Source organism: Notothenia rossii (genome assembly GCF_949606895.1).
Source record: "Notothenia rossii genome assembly, chromosome: 1".
In the NCBI taxonomy this organism is placed as follows: domain Eukaryota; kingdom Metazoa; phylum Chordata; class Actinopteri; order Perciformes; family Nototheniidae; genus Notothenia; species Notothenia rossii.
The window spans coordinates 33,724,277-33,739,704 of record NC_136912.1 but is presented as its reverse complement, the minus strand read 5'-3'; the positions used below and the strand labels follow the sequence as shown (position 1 = coordinate 33,739,704).

Sequence of the window (15,428 nt, the reverse complement as noted above, 5' to 3'; positions counted from 1 at the left end):
TAATCAATAGATTATAAAAGGGTTTTAGGACGCGTCACTGCACCACTAGAAAACAACTCCATCGATCAAGCTGGCTGAAACTTTCTCTCCCTTTTCTTCTCGTGCTACCTGTCACTCTCCTTTAACTCCTCCGGTGACTTTCTTTTATTTGAAGATAGTTTTTTGCCCGGCGCTCACGGGCAAACGGGAGCCTGCTCGCGCTGGCTCCGCATTAAACAGCTGTTTGCTTTTCACCCAACAACGACAACCGCCTCACGAAACGCTATGTTGTAGCGTTAATAAACGAAAAAATTTAACAACATTGCTTGTCAAAGTACCAATACCACAGGACAATTTTATTTTTTTTAAGCAATATTTTTAGTGGCCCGAGCGGGCAAGTGGAAAGTACGTTATGCTGGCCCGGGGTGTCTAAATAGTGCTTCCGAGCCAGCGGGCCATTTATAATGTCGAGCCCTGCTCTCTGTCACTGTGCATGTGTATAATGTTTGTGTGCAAGTTGGACGGGGCCTGCGTGTGTGCCTGCGTGTGTGACTGTGTCTATGCGGGAAAAAGGAAAGCTCATTTTGGCCGCGGCGGGAAATTGATTTGACAACATAATACTCGATGTTCACGATGTGGTCATTTACGACATCGCATGTAGTGCAATCCACGATGTATCGTGTAAACTCGATATATCGCCCAGCCCTAGCCTGGACATGTACTGGCTTAAGCAGGGGGACACGTCTGGCACTGCAGGATTTGAGTCCCTGGTGGCGTAGTGTTTTACTGATGGTAGCCTTTGTTACTTTGGTCCCAGCTCTCTGCAGGTCATTGACTAGGTCCCCCCGTGTGGTTCTGGGAGTTTTGCTCACCGTTCTTGTGATCATTTTGACCCCACAGGGTGAGATATTGCGTGGAGCCCCAGATCGAGGGAGATTATTAGTGGTCTTGTATGTCTTCCATTTTCTAATAATTGCTCCCACAGTTGATTTCTTCACACCAAGCTGCTTACCTATTGCAGATTCAGTCTTCCCTGCCTGGTGCAGGTCTACAATTTTGTTTTTGGTTTCCTTTGACAGCTCTTTGGTCTTGGCCATAGTGGAGTTTGGAGTGTGACTGTTTGAGGTTGTGGACAGGTGTCTTTTATACTGATAACGAGTTCAAACAGGTGCCATTAATACAGTTAACAAGTGGAGGACAGAGGAGGCTCTTAAAGAAGAAGTTACAGGTCTGTGAGAGCCAGAAATCTTGTTTGTTTGTAGGTGACCAAATACTTATTTTCCACCATAATTTGCAAATCAATTCTTTAAAAATCAGATAATGTGATTTTCTGGATATTTCTTTTATCATTTTGTCTCTCATATTTGAGGTATACCTAGGATGACAATTACAGGCCTCTCTCATCTTTTTAAGTGGGAGAACTTGAACAATTGGTGGCTGACTAAATACTTTTTTGCCCCACTGTATCTGGAACAGTCAACCAGAAAACTGCAGATCGCACTTTTCAATTAGCCACTGCCTTTTATTCAATAAAAAAAATGTTGTATACTCTATCATTTTGTATTTAGATTTACAATATTACATTTTCTAATGTGATTTTGGCGCACTTTGTCTCAATGCTTTTAATGTTTTGTTGTTAATTGGTTGTGTTGTGTTGCTATATAAATGAACTTGCCTTGCAGGGATGTAATCCATAATAAGAGAGCAATTTGAGTTTTGAACATACATATTTTTGCTTGTATTTGATTAGGAGCGTGTGCAGGCCATGGAGCTGGGGCGCACGGCCGCCCAGGAGCTGGATCGCCTCCAGCAGACCTTCCAGAAGACCGTCACTGACGGACAGATCCACGGTGCTCAGAGACAACAGCTCAAGGTGCAGATTTTTATATCATTTTGTATAAAAAATGAATGTACAAAATAACATGGCTTTAAGATATTTTACAATAAAATAGCAGGGACAGAAGCATACAGAAGACAAGAATGAACATATCAAAAATAGATGACATAAACATATACAATGTAAAAAGATCAAATGGCTATTCTTTTAAAATAAATTGTATTGTTTTGTTATCCTAAACAATTGTGCTGGATTATTTTTTTTCCATTAATTTAAGGGCTCTAATAAGGTAAAGAAAATCATTAAGATACATACATTTCATTTACTTATTTATGAACAATTTACAAAAAACAAGAATATTATTTACTTAAAAGTCATCTTAAGTATTGTCTAAGCAAGGCAAGCCCATAAATAATGTCAAACACGTTTTGGCAGTCCACAAAGATACAAAAAAAAGGGGTGATGAGTTGTTTGTTTCCCTGAGGTGCAGTTATTGACACATGAGCATTCAGCAGCAGCACACTAGCAGCACATCAGGTTTCCACCACTAGGTGGAGCCATTCAGGTAGCAATAAGGTTAATTAGAGCAGTTTGGCCTCAGTTAATGCTCATTATAAGCACAAGGTAATTACAAGCAGTTAGGTTTTATTGAGTGCCTCTTCTTATTCTTACTCGTTTTTTCGCCCCTATTTCACAGGATCAGCTTGTTCAGTTCCAGCAGCACACACACAAACTTCAAGTGGCCAATCAGAACCTGGAATCGGTAAGTGATGGTTAATTAAAAGCGTGTTTGAATCGTTGCCTCCTAATTAGCCGTGGGATCGAAATGCTGTGCACTCCTCCGAAATGAACCCCCTGCTTTAATAATGAATCGTGTAACTCAGTGAGTCTAAATCCCTCTGGTAGTTGGCCAGAACTGTCTCAGCTGTGTAATGGACTGTCAGCTCGCTAGGTAATCCTCTAACTTCCAGCACATACTGTTTCCTTATGCACTTCTCTTTTTTTCTCAAATTACATTTTTTTTTTTGGCATGACCATAATGACGTATGTGCTGCCAAAGCATTGAACAAATAATGCCAAATACAGCATGAATCTCAGTTCAAACCTTTGGAATAAGTTGCTGTGTTCATGTTCATTTTTCTTTACAGGGAAAACAAAGTAAATGTGTTAAATTAGAGCAAACTAATTCAGCCAAAACCTCCTTCCACTCTCTCCACTAACCCCATTAAGTGATAAAAAAAGAATTATATATACATATATTACAGAAAAAAGGAAAGAGATGTGAGATAGGAGGCCTGTTGTAGATTGAGCAGCTTAGTCCTCCCTAATTAGATTAGTCTTAACCATCCCAAATAATACAATAACATTTCAAAATAAACATATATCGTGATTAGATATTAATGAACAGCAGAAGGGATATATATCCATACAGTATCTAATGCAAACACAATATAAAACACACAGATTAAGTTAGAAAACATTATAACAATTCTTCTACAAGAAAAGAAAATACAAACATATGATACGATAGACATTATAAAAGCGGCAAAGTAGTTTCAGGTTTTTAATCTAAATGTAAATGCAGTGTTCGATTATTTTTTCCAGTTTAAACATTAACTAGATGTGGATGCCCTTTTTAAAGGGGCCCTATTCATCTCTACCCTTTCCTGTAGTTTGTTATATAGGTTTTCGGTGCATGTAAATGGTCTGCAAAGGCTAAAATCACAGAGGGAGTTGCTATCCCGCTCTCCCCCCCCCCCCCCCACACACACGCCTCGACTTTACTCCTTTGTTTACTTACATAAATTATTCCAATCCTGTTGGATTACTGTTGGATTACCGTTACTCTAATCCTCAAAAAACCCGGTCTAGATCCTTCCGCCCTCACTAATTTACCCCATCTCCAACCTACCATTCCTCTCAAAAACTCTCGAACGCATTGTAGCCAAACAAATCCACTGCCATCTTCAAAGCAACCAGTTTTACAAACCCCTTCAGTCTGGATTTCGCCCTCACCACAGTACAGAAACTGCTCTTGTCAAAGTCCTCAAAGACCTCCTCACCTCTGCTGACACCTCAATATTCTCATCCTCCTCGACCTGAGTGCAGCCTTCGATACCGTGAGCCACAACATCCTGCTCACCCGACTCAGGGACATTGGTATTGAAGGTATTGCACTCAGATGGCTCCAGTCCTACCTCACTGAACGATCCCACTTCATTTCCCTCCCCAACCACTCTGCCACAGCCTCAGTCACCCAAGGCGTTCCTCAAGGATCAGTATTTGGACCCCTCCTCTTCATCATTTACATCCGCCCCCTCGGTCAGATACTCCGCCAGTTCAACCTGGACTTCCACTGCTATGCTGATGACACTCAGATCTACCTCAGCACCAAATCCCTCCATAACCCACCCCTTACCCACATCGACTCGTGTCCGACAGCTATAAAACTTTGATGCAACATAACCTCCTCAAACTGAACAGCAACAAAAGAGAACTCCTTATCGGCTCCAAATCCACCCTCAGCAAGGTCACTAACATAACACTCACCATCGATGGCACCATTGTTTCCCCCTCCAATCAGGCACGCAACCTTGGCGTAATCTTGGACCCCACCCTCTCCCTCGAACTTCACATCCGCCAAACAGTCAAAACCTAATTTTTCCACGTCCGCAATATTGCAAAAATCCGACCCTCTGCCCCGCAGTCGAACGACTAATCCACGCCTTAATTTCCTCCCGCCTTGACTACTGCAACTCACTGCTTTACGGTATCAGCACTACATCCCTCAATAGACTCCAACGGGTTCAAAATGCAGCTGCACGACTCCTCACACATACCAAATCATGAAATCACATCACCCCAGTCCTCAAAGACCTTCACTGGCTTCCTGTCTCCCATCGCATCAACTACAACATTCTGGTCCTCACCTACAAAGCACTCCACCATCTGGCCCCCCCTTATCTCACAAACATTCTCACCCCCTATCAACCCCCATGGTCCCTCAGATCCACCGCAGATCTTCGTGACTCTGAGTCCCTCACAGTCTTTCAGTCCTGCCTCAAAACCATAGACTGTATATATAAATGGACGTAGGGTCCGTGACGTCACCCATAGGATTCTGCAGTTGCCAAGAAGCCCTTAGTAGGCGGAGTAGGCCACTAACGGCTCGACAGTGACGTCAGAGTTCAACTCCCTGCCACCTAGCTGAACGTTCCAGAGCTAGCTGAAGCTACCAAGCTAAGCAAACATGCTCCCCATCTGCACACTGCCGTGGCATTTTACGTTTCTAAGGTAAGCGGACATGAAACTATGCAGCAAATCTATAAATAATAATCTAAGTTATTGAGTTTTTAGCATAATACTTCAGAATCTTAAAAATTCCTTTAACGTTTGTATGAAATTGTGCTAAATTCAATACTGGAGTCAAGCAAATATTAATATGTTTGCATGACATTAGTTATTTATATTTTGATATCACTTAACTATACGTTTAATACATTTAAGTCAAGCTAAGGTACATGTGATGGTAGCTAGTTAGTGCTCTTACCTGTGAGGCCTCCTCCAAACAGCATAATAACCAGACTGTATCATTAAAACTAAGTACCAGTTCTAGATCCTTGACTTTAGACAAACAATTGAAAAGACAACATGTATTTAAAGACCAATCTTTATTTGAATGTGCCTCTTAACCTGATATATTAGTTATAAAGCAATAGTATCGACAATCTAAAAAAACTGAGCAACTCAACAGTCAACTTTATGTTTCTTATTGTCTAAAGCATTTATTATTTTCCTTTTCCCCCTCTCAGATTCAGTGTGGACGGATATTGAGACCGTGTGGTGTCCAGAAAGCTGCAGAGACTTCAGGGAGAAACCTCCGTGTGATGGACGTCCTGTCTGTTTGTTTGGCCCGGAGAGGACTGAGGGTCTTTCCTCTGCGAGGAGGACCAGGCCTGATGGAGGAGCCCATGCTGGGCAAAGCTGATACCAACTGCACAGGCCTAGTCTGTCACTTTATTTGACTAAATGTGTTTACTTATACATTTAATAGTTTTACACCTTCTGTCCATATGTGCTTTTTATTTAAAACATGTTTGATTAACTTTTGGTTCACATCTCAATAAATTGTATTTGCACTCCTTTTGTCCATTGTTCTTACGGAAAATGTTAGATTACACATTCACATCTGACTGAAGATTTGCCCCATTTATTTGTGACATTGCAAACTCTGCGGTACAAGGCACAAGTGATGTGAAGCTCATAAAGCGAGGCAAATACCAATAATCAGCTGATGGAGTGTAGATGTGGAAATAGGTGCATTCGATCAGCTGACTGTTTTTACAATAAAAGTAGTTTCTTAGTGTACTGGTCTTAAAATCTCATAACATCAGCTTTTAATGTTCCTCTTGGATGTTCGTCTTGACCCTCAGAGAAGGAGAACATGTCGTGTTTTTCAGGCATGTCCTTTCCTAACAAAAATAACAGGAAACATAAAACATATTATTGCAGAACAAGTGTGTTATTTATGAAAGCGGTGTGTTTGTGTGTTTAGGGGCTGTAGATATAATTATTTTGTAATTGTAATGTTTTTTTTTTTATTTCAACAGTGAGCTACAAAGACAATCAGATTATGACTGAACAGTATGAAGTTCATCAACATTGAAATGTATGTTATTATCAAAATAATATTTAACTGTTATCAAAACGTAGTGCAACTGTAGAAGCTTGCTCTGTTGTCTCACTGAAAGAATAACTTTTACCACGTTTTTTTAGACAATATTGAGAGATAAATAGTAGCAGTTCTCACTGTGTTAAATATCTTTGCCTTCAATACATTACATTAGAAAGCTGACAAAATCATATTGCTTGTTAACATCTAAATGTAACTTTTTGCATGGAAAAAACCCTCAACTTAACTGATGTGTAGGTGATCTAGTATTATTTAATGGAATGTATATCAGTGTATTAAAGTCAATACTTCATTCATTTAAACCAATATCTTTCTTGATTCTTTATACAGTATGAAAAATAGAGTCTTTATACCTGTGCTGAAGTTCACTGCTGTGAGGAGTCCAGTTATGTCTCTCACTCTCTGGTCCAGCCTGTCTGCATCACCTGGACACCTTAAACAAACAGATATATGTGTACAAACAATATAACTGATTATCTTCTGTTGAACATGTTGGATTGTGTATTGTCCGAGTCAGGGTCCTTTTTATTCTACTGTAACTTTGGAAGTTGTGTTACCAATGCTTACTGTTTATGTAATGCAATTAATAAAAACAACAAGGTTTGGGTTCGTTCTTTAGATGACTGTGACGTTAACGTGTATGCTCAATAATGAACTCCAGCTCAACCAACCATATTGTAATATCTAAGTAATCATCTTGAAATATGACATTAATAATTGTAATATACACACATCTTATTGTGAGGTTGATTTCACATACACTACTTCGACATTAGCTTGTCTACATACTTGAGCATAGCCAATTTAAATTAACCTTAGCGATGCATACAGTTCCTACCTACATAATAAAATATCTCTCTAAGTTACAAGGATGACCTTATTTTATCAACCTCAAACAGAAGCCGTTTGTTCTACAGTATTATCCCACATAACGCTTAACACTTGTCTATTTCGTTTTGACCTTTATATATACAGTCTATGATTTTAACTTGCAGGCTACGATTAGCATCGTTAGCACCGATGTAGCTTACACGCTAACCCAAGCCTTAACATTCATTACGTAGCTGATTAAAATCATTAACACATAAATAAAGCACTCGAATTTCACTTACCGCAAAACCGCATTAATGCACCCTCTGTTTTAACCGCAGAGCGAGTCACAATAGCCCGATATATAAGCATGAAGAACAAACAACCACGGCCGGCTTCAAGTTGTGTTTCCTGGATGAACTGAGCAGGCAGAGTCCCTGTAGCTAGCTTCACGGAGCAGCCAGGTAGCAGAGAGACAAGAAGCTAGCAGCAGCAGTCGCTTCACAGAGCCGTCACTCAATGTGACCACGCCCTAATTTATGCAAAAACTTCAAGACCTAATATAAATAAAACGGTTGTGTTAGAAAACAATTCACTCATAGATCCATAATTATGAAGGTGGAATCTAACTATATCGATAATAAAATGTATGGACCCAGGGGTAGAAACATGTTTTTTTCTACTGTAAAGTTGGGCATTTTAACATGGGTCTAAGGAAATTGCTCCTTTCTGCAGCCATCGCCTAATATATGAACTGCAGTGTGTAGCACCTCCGTATTGGCGTCCCGGCTACTCCCCAGAGTTTGCCGCTTGCTCAAAACCCATCTCTTCAACTCTGTCTACCCATTAGCCCAGCTCCCCCCTCTCAATCAACTTGACTGCCTTTTCTGTTTATTTTATTTTAATTTATAATTTTTGTTTTTGCCGGTCCTTGTTTGTCTTCCCTCCCTCATACTGTAAAGCGTCTTTGAGCTGTAGAAAAGCACTATATAATTGAATGTATTGCTATTATTATTATTATTATTATTATAACATAGTGTCATCTCTATGTAACAATTGGCTTCTATTGGCTAGCGCATCTCTAGGTGGTTGACCAATCATAACAGAGCTGGCCAGCTAACCAATCAGAGCAGACTGGGCTCTGGTTTCAGACAGAGGATGAAAAGAGGTGCTGCAGCACAGGTGGTTTGAGAAAATTAAAGACCTTCTTGAACATTAAAGCATGTAAACATGTCACAGTAGAGGCACAAAATACAAATATGAACCTGAAAATACACTCGGCGTCAAACTATAAGGCTCTCTTTTGCAGTAGTTATCTGACAGGCTTAGTGTTGCTTGAGTTTCTTTATTTACACACAAACCGATACCCTCACACATGTGTTCCTGGTGTTTACCTTGGACACAAACCAATGTGTGAGGAGAGGGGAATACTATATCCCTCTGATGCATTTTTAATGAGGGTATGCCTTGGGCTTCCCTTCTCTGACTTCTGGAACCATCAGCCTTTTTTCCCCTCAGTCCCTATGTGTGGATCCTTTGTGAGCCATGAATGACCGACAGGGTCTCCTTAGGGTGTGTTCTAAAAGGACATAAACAATTGTGAGATAAAGGAGAAAGTTAGTTTTGGGATAAAGTTGGGGTGTGTGTGTTTGGAGTCATGCCACACAAATGGCAGTCTTGTCTCTCTTGCCACACACAGACCAACCAACAGTTTCTGAAGACTGTGACGGAGCAGAGCACAGAGATGGAGGATCTACACAGCCAACACAGGTAACCAAATACATCAGAGATTCAACATGGCTGACACATTCTCTCAGAAGTAGGGTATTGTTACTATAGGAAAAGCAAATTGATGCAGGATTCAACATTACTTGGCCTTGAAGCAGTCTTACCCATGGCTCAAAGCCATGTTCTTACAGAAAAGTTAAATCTGCACGATTTGTTATCGTTTATTTTTTACATAAAAGGCTTTCGTCAAACATAGAAATATTCATCCCAGTTTATCAAAGTCCAAGGTTGCGTCGAATATGAACTATTAATTGATTTTTGCAAAAACAATTGGTGGTCTTTTTTATTTCAACCAAACAATCGTTGCAGCTGTACTTACTGTTTATTTTCGTTTTGGTTAAGCGTCTAATTTAAAGGAATAGTTTGAAATGTTTATAAAATACGCTTGAAGCTATAGTCAGCAGCCTGTTAACTTAGCTTAGCATTATGACTCTCTGTTAAAAAGCAAACTAAATCCATCTGTGAACAGAAGCTCAGAAGTTAACATGTTGCAATATATAATTTGTCGCATCCAAAAACAGTGCATTTTCTTAAATGTCAACAATGTTTTAATAACCAAATAAGGAGACTATAAATTCAAGATGGCCGTCAGGTTGTCTTGGTGCTTTAACTGTTTCTGTCTCTCTTTCATGCCGGTGTAGGCAGTCCAAGGCTGAGTTGAGGACGGCCACAGCCAAAGTGGATGAGATGACCAAAGTGCTGCAGAGTTTCCAGGACCAAATGCAGAGACGGGTGAGAGGAGATGAAACATGCACAGAATATCAATATATTCAGCATTTCCAGAGTTGTTAAGCACCTAAAAAGTTTGTAAAATCTTTAAAACAATGTCATTTTTTGTGTTTAATCAAATTTTTGTAACTGTAATCTATTCCAAGTAATGGCACTTAATGGTTCACTTAGTTTCTCTAGCTGTTGACTGAACCTAGCTTTAGTATGCAGTGATATGAATTCAATTGAAACAGCAGTTGCTTTTGTTTCAGACTTATTAGAACATTTATCTGATTTTATGTTGTTTTTTGCATTCGGGCATCACTTTTAGGATATTGTGGCCACCTTTTACCAATATCCTCCAAAACACATTTGTCAAAGAATTGTTCCGGGTAATTGAGAAAAAAATGTATGTGTTTTTATGTGTATACATTTAGGAGGAAGATGTGGCAGAGGCTCAGGGTCGAGAGGACGCAGCAGACAGGCGGCTCCAGCAGCTTCAGGCAGCCCTGAGCCAGCTGGAGGCCAGGTGAGGAAAACATCTGCTGCTTTTTGTTTTCTGGAAAAATACAGAACATATGTTTGAGGAAGTGGAATGCGCATTATATTTTCTATTGCAATTTTCTTTTTTTTATAAAAATGTCCATCCCACTTTCTTAAGTTCCAAAGGAATGTCTTCAAATGTCTTTGTCAGTTTATAACTTAAATATTTTAAAAATGATGCAAAAAAAGAGAAAAGCAGGAAAACTCACTTATTTAAAATCAGCATTTTCCGACGTTCTTTCAATACAAAATTGACAAAAATCACTCGATGAAACCGTTGTATTGCAGCTTTGTGAAACTAGTGACACAATTGCATAAAATCTTCATTCTAGAAGTGTTTTACAGTTCTCTAGACACACCACATTCTTCATCAAATCGAAGCATTTCGGAATCAGTCCAAACGACAGTATTGAAGAGCCATGCAGCAATTCCTGTCTTCCCCCCTGCTTGTACTTACCTTTCTCTAACTTTTCTACTTTCTTCCAGACTACAAGCTGCCACCCAGGAGGCTGAGGCGGTTCGCAGGGATCAAACTGTGTGGGAGAGAAAGGTGGGGGAACTTCAAAATCGCTGCAGCACCCTGGAAGAGGAGAAGTACGAAGCCCTGGCCAAAGTTAGAGAGAGTGTTCAGGTGGCTGAGGAGGCTACATTGCAAAGGGAACAGGTGACCCTCCCTTTCTGTAACCATCCCTTCTTCTGTTGTCTTTTTCTTTGGCTGAACCTCCCTCAAAATCTGTTGAGCTGCAAGATACTCTGACAATGCATCTCCTGCTGACTGAAAGTGTTTCTTCACCTTCTCCTGTCAGGTCCTGTTAAGAGAGAAACAGAAAAAAGATGAGCTGGAGAAGACAAAGGAGGCCATCAAACAGTTAATCCATGATGCTGCAGTACGCACAAGGAAAGAGGTGTGTTAGAGATTCATTGCTTTAACCCTCTGGAGTCTAAGGGTATTTTCTCGATTTTTAGATGTTTTCTTAAATCACCTTTTAAATGTATTTCTTCTAACATGGCACCCCATGTGTTAATATCAAAATGGTCAGGACAATCTCTGGTATTGCTATATATGCACATTACCCACCTTAGAACACTGTGTGATAAGATAAGTAGCTCAAAAGCTTAACATTTGACATCCGATTTTCGGAAAATCGTCAAAACTCTTGTGAAAACACAAATTTACTCATGTGATCGAATTGTTTTGTGCTACATCTGATTACAAAGTCTCATCTGTAAAGGACAGTAAAATAATCACAGGCACACATAAATAAATCTATGACAAAGTCTCATCTGTACAGAACATTATGATAAAATAATCACAGGCACACATATAAAGAAATCTATGGCAGCCTCATCTGTACAGAACAGTATGATACAATAATCGATGGCAAAAACATGTCTATAGCCACTGTAAATGTCTCCGTTGTGGGACGAATAAATAATTAATTTAATCATCTACATATGTAATCTCACTTTTACACACCAAAATAACGTTAACACAGAGTAAACGTTTGCTAATGGAGAGTCTATTTTGTTCCAAGAAAAAGTTCATGACTATCGATAAAAAATATATCAATAAACCTATTGTTACTTTTCGCGGTATTCCCCACACATTGCCAGTACATTATTACTGTAATATTTACTCTTACCCATGTCCAAATGGATCTTTGTTGTTGTCATTGTATTCTTATTCTTCAGAAGAGTCGAAGACTTCAGGTTCTGAGGCTCTATCTTCACTGCTGCTAGCTGCTTTACTTGGTGGGTAGGTCCTTAGTGATTTCTCGATGTCCATTGGTCATTTCAGACCATGATGGCTGCCGGCCGAGATTTCCTTGACGGACACACGAATCCACCAATCCCACACAGTGTAAAGTCAAGCTGCTTTGAGCGGCCATATTGGATGCTGTGCCCTGGTTACAGTCTCACAGGAGATACCGCTGGAAAGCTACACTTTCAGCGATTCCGCGGATGTCTGAATCATATTTCTACTCCTTGTAATCAAAAATATATGATTAATTTATGTAAATTACGCCCACCGACTCCAGAGGGTTTTAACTACCGATTATCAATTGATGTAATAGATGATGTTAAGGTTTAATTTCCAACATGGTCCCAAAACAGTGCAAAGCCCTATACATTCAACTTGAAGAGGCACTATTATGTTTTCTGGGGCTCTCCTTTAGTGTGTTTTATATAGGTTCCTGTGCATGTAAATGGTCTGCAAAGGCTAAAATCCAAGGATTCCTCAAGAGGGAGTTTCTCTCCCACACACTCCCCCCCCCCCCCCTGCATGAAACGCCTCGATCAAATTCCTTTGTTACCTCTGTAACATAGTGACATCACTACGTAACTTATATTGCCTATCGCTCCAACACATTGGACATGATAGGTTAAGGAGTGGAACATTTCCAAAACATCTCTAAACGGTCGATCAATCACAACAGAGTCGGCCAGCTAACCAATCAGAGCAGACTGGGCTCTGGTTTCAGACAGAGGGTGAAAAGAGGAGCTGCAGCACAGGAAGTATGAGGAAAATAAAGAACATTTATAACCTTAAAGCATGGAGACATGTCACAGTAGAGGCACAACATACAAATATGAACCTGAAAATGAGCAAAGTAGCTAACAAGTGGCTAAATGGACTACTTAACGTCATCATGCAAAACATTAGCTGTCTTTAGCTTAGCGGTGGTGACGTGTGTTTGCCAAAGATCTTATGACATGCAATATTCCAAAATCCAATGGAAAACTTCCGTTTGCTTTTAGTCAAGGGAGCCATTGCTAGGCTAACTTCCGGGTCACTGCACCCCTCTTTTGGCTTATTTGACCAAATGTCCTACATGTCATTCACGGCCCCTACACGCAGCAGCGTGCGTTGCCGCTTCAACGCTTCTGCCCATTCACTTTGAATGGGGTTACGTCACGATTCGCCAAACTGCATTGTGGGAGCAAAGCGTAGCTTCTCTCACGGTGCACGCTGCAAAAGTAGAGTAATGTTCTACTTTTGCCGCCTCGACGGAGGCGTCAGCCAATCGAATCATATGCCAGTGCAAGCTCTAGCCAATCAAACCGCGTGCTTGTGTTTCTGGGGCGGGAGATTCATGTGGTGGTTGTTGGTTCCTACACGCCGCCGTGTGTAGGAGCCGTTACTGTTTGCAACTACAATCTGCTGCCTTTAACAGACTGATGATGTCCCATCATTAGTCAAAAGTACTCACTGTTGTCAAGATACTTGGTGTTAACTCTATACTTAAATTCTGAAAGAGACTAATCCCTGAATAAACAACAGAAACCACAGAATATTTGATATATAATTAGCCTAACACGGCGGCTCGACCCCATACTGATGTAATTAATGAGTCTTCACCATCAAGTCCTTAAACTGTTTAATCCTGTTAATGAGGCCCTGGTAGGGCGGCAAACTGCGGCTGTCATCTTGTTCTCTGAATTCCATTTTTACAAAAGAAAATGTTATTTATAGAGTAACTGATAATTTGCTTCACTTTTGAGAATTACACCTATGTTGTGGGGGGTTTGCAATCTCCTCTCCAACTCATCTTAACCTGAAGTTTTAAGAAAATGAAAGTGTAATGGAGAATTAACACTAAAGCTGCTTACGATGTCAGACTTACCTGAGAGTCAGCAAGTGGAGCTTTTTTCCACCAATCGGAAAGCCAGTCATTGGATCCGCAGCCCCTGCTGTCAACATGTTAATGTATCCTTGTGCAGGACACCTGACCCCAAATAAGTCCAGATGGCTAATGTTGTATGAGTGTATGTGAATGTTAGTCTCTCTGAGCAGGTAGCACCTTGTATGGCTCCCTCTCTATGAATGTGTGTCAATGAGTGTATGAAGAAGCATTGGGGTTCGCAAAGACTGGACAGGTGCTAAATGAATGCATTAAATTGACCATTTAGCAGAGTTGAATGCATGGGTGAGGGTGGACATTTCTGGAAATACAGGTTCAGACTGTTCATCTAAAGCTTATATTGTGTAGTCTTGACCACTAGTACTGTTATTGAGCACTGTTTATATTTGTGGTGTTGAAGCTATTTAGCTAATTTATATTATTTATAATATATTAGGATGATACATTAAGCATTTGTTATTGTTATTTTATTATGCTGAGCATGATTTGGATCACCCCGTGTTGAGATGTATTATTGTTTGGGTTAAAACCCCCCTAAAAAGCATAATAGGGCCTCATTAAATATAATTGTGGACAAAGTGAGAAGGGACGATGTGTAGTGTCTACGGTCTGAACCATAGAGGGACATTGAGATGACATGGAGAGCATACACGACAACCCACAGCTTATATAACGTCTTACACATAAGGAAATGACATGTAATTAAATAAACCATAGGTGGTGGCTCATGTTAACTAATTTGTATTCTTTCACGTTCTTAGAAATATTATATATATATTCTATTATTTATCTACTCTTTTAGACCTTTGTCCCTCTATTTTTCAGTCATTTTTATGGTGAATTTAAGTCAATTCATGCCTTCCGAGGTTCATGCTAGATTATTTCCACTTTGACTTATTAATTTTTTCATATATCCTTTGACATTCTCTCTACTTCAATTTGACTTACTCTTTCTGAAGTATTTACACCATTTTTCACACATTATTGTCCCTTCCTTTATCAGTCTGTTTTTTCTTCCTTTGGTAATAAAGGCACATGCTTGCTTGGAACATTGGAGGTAAAAATGAATTGTCTATCTGGAATAAAGTGACAGCACTTTCCAGATCCCAGCAGTCATTTCACATTTTGGAACTATGTGCCTTTATCTCTTACAGGTGGATAATGTGCGCAAGCAGTGCAACGTCCAAATCCACCGTATGGCTGAGGAGCTGTCTGCGCTGCAGCTTGTAAGGGCCTATTAAGGACAAATCTCTTTCAACATTACACTAAATCCTTTTTTCAGTCTTCACCAGGTTTTTTTTTTTTATCATTCTGAGTCTTCTACTCTCTTTTCACCTCTCTGTAGGAGTGTGCAGATAAAGAGTCTCAGATTGAAAGGTCCCTACGAGAGAGGAAAGCTGTAGAAGAGGAGCTGGAGAAGGTATCT

The 15,428-nt window shown here is 40.0% G+C and overlaps 1 protein-coding gene across 1 annotated transcript in view; it reads left to right on the top strand.

Annotated features, from left to right (window-relative positions):
* Window positions 1-15,428, top strand: part of sclt1 (sodium channel and clathrin linker 1) — a 30,428-nt gene that overhangs the window by 7,081 nt on the left and 7,919 nt on the right. The window contains exons 8-16 of the mRNA XM_079692331.1: window positions 1,730-1,852; window positions 2,514-2,579; window positions 9,019-9,089; window positions 9,749-9,839; window positions 10,253-10,344; window positions 10,845-11,022; window positions 11,165-11,263; window positions 15,157-15,228; window positions 15,348-15,422. Of these exons, the coding sequence (XP_079548457.1) occupies window positions 1,730-1,852; window positions 2,514-2,579; window positions 9,019-9,089; window positions 9,749-9,839; window positions 10,253-10,344; window positions 10,845-11,022; window positions 11,165-11,263; window positions 15,157-15,228; window positions 15,348-15,422 (867 nt within the window). The remainder of the gene's footprint in view (window positions 1-1,729; window positions 1,853-2,513; window positions 2,580-9,018; window positions 9,090-9,748; window positions 9,840-10,252; window positions 10,345-10,844; window positions 11,023-11,164; window positions 11,264-15,156; window positions 15,229-15,347; window positions 15,423-15,428) is intronic.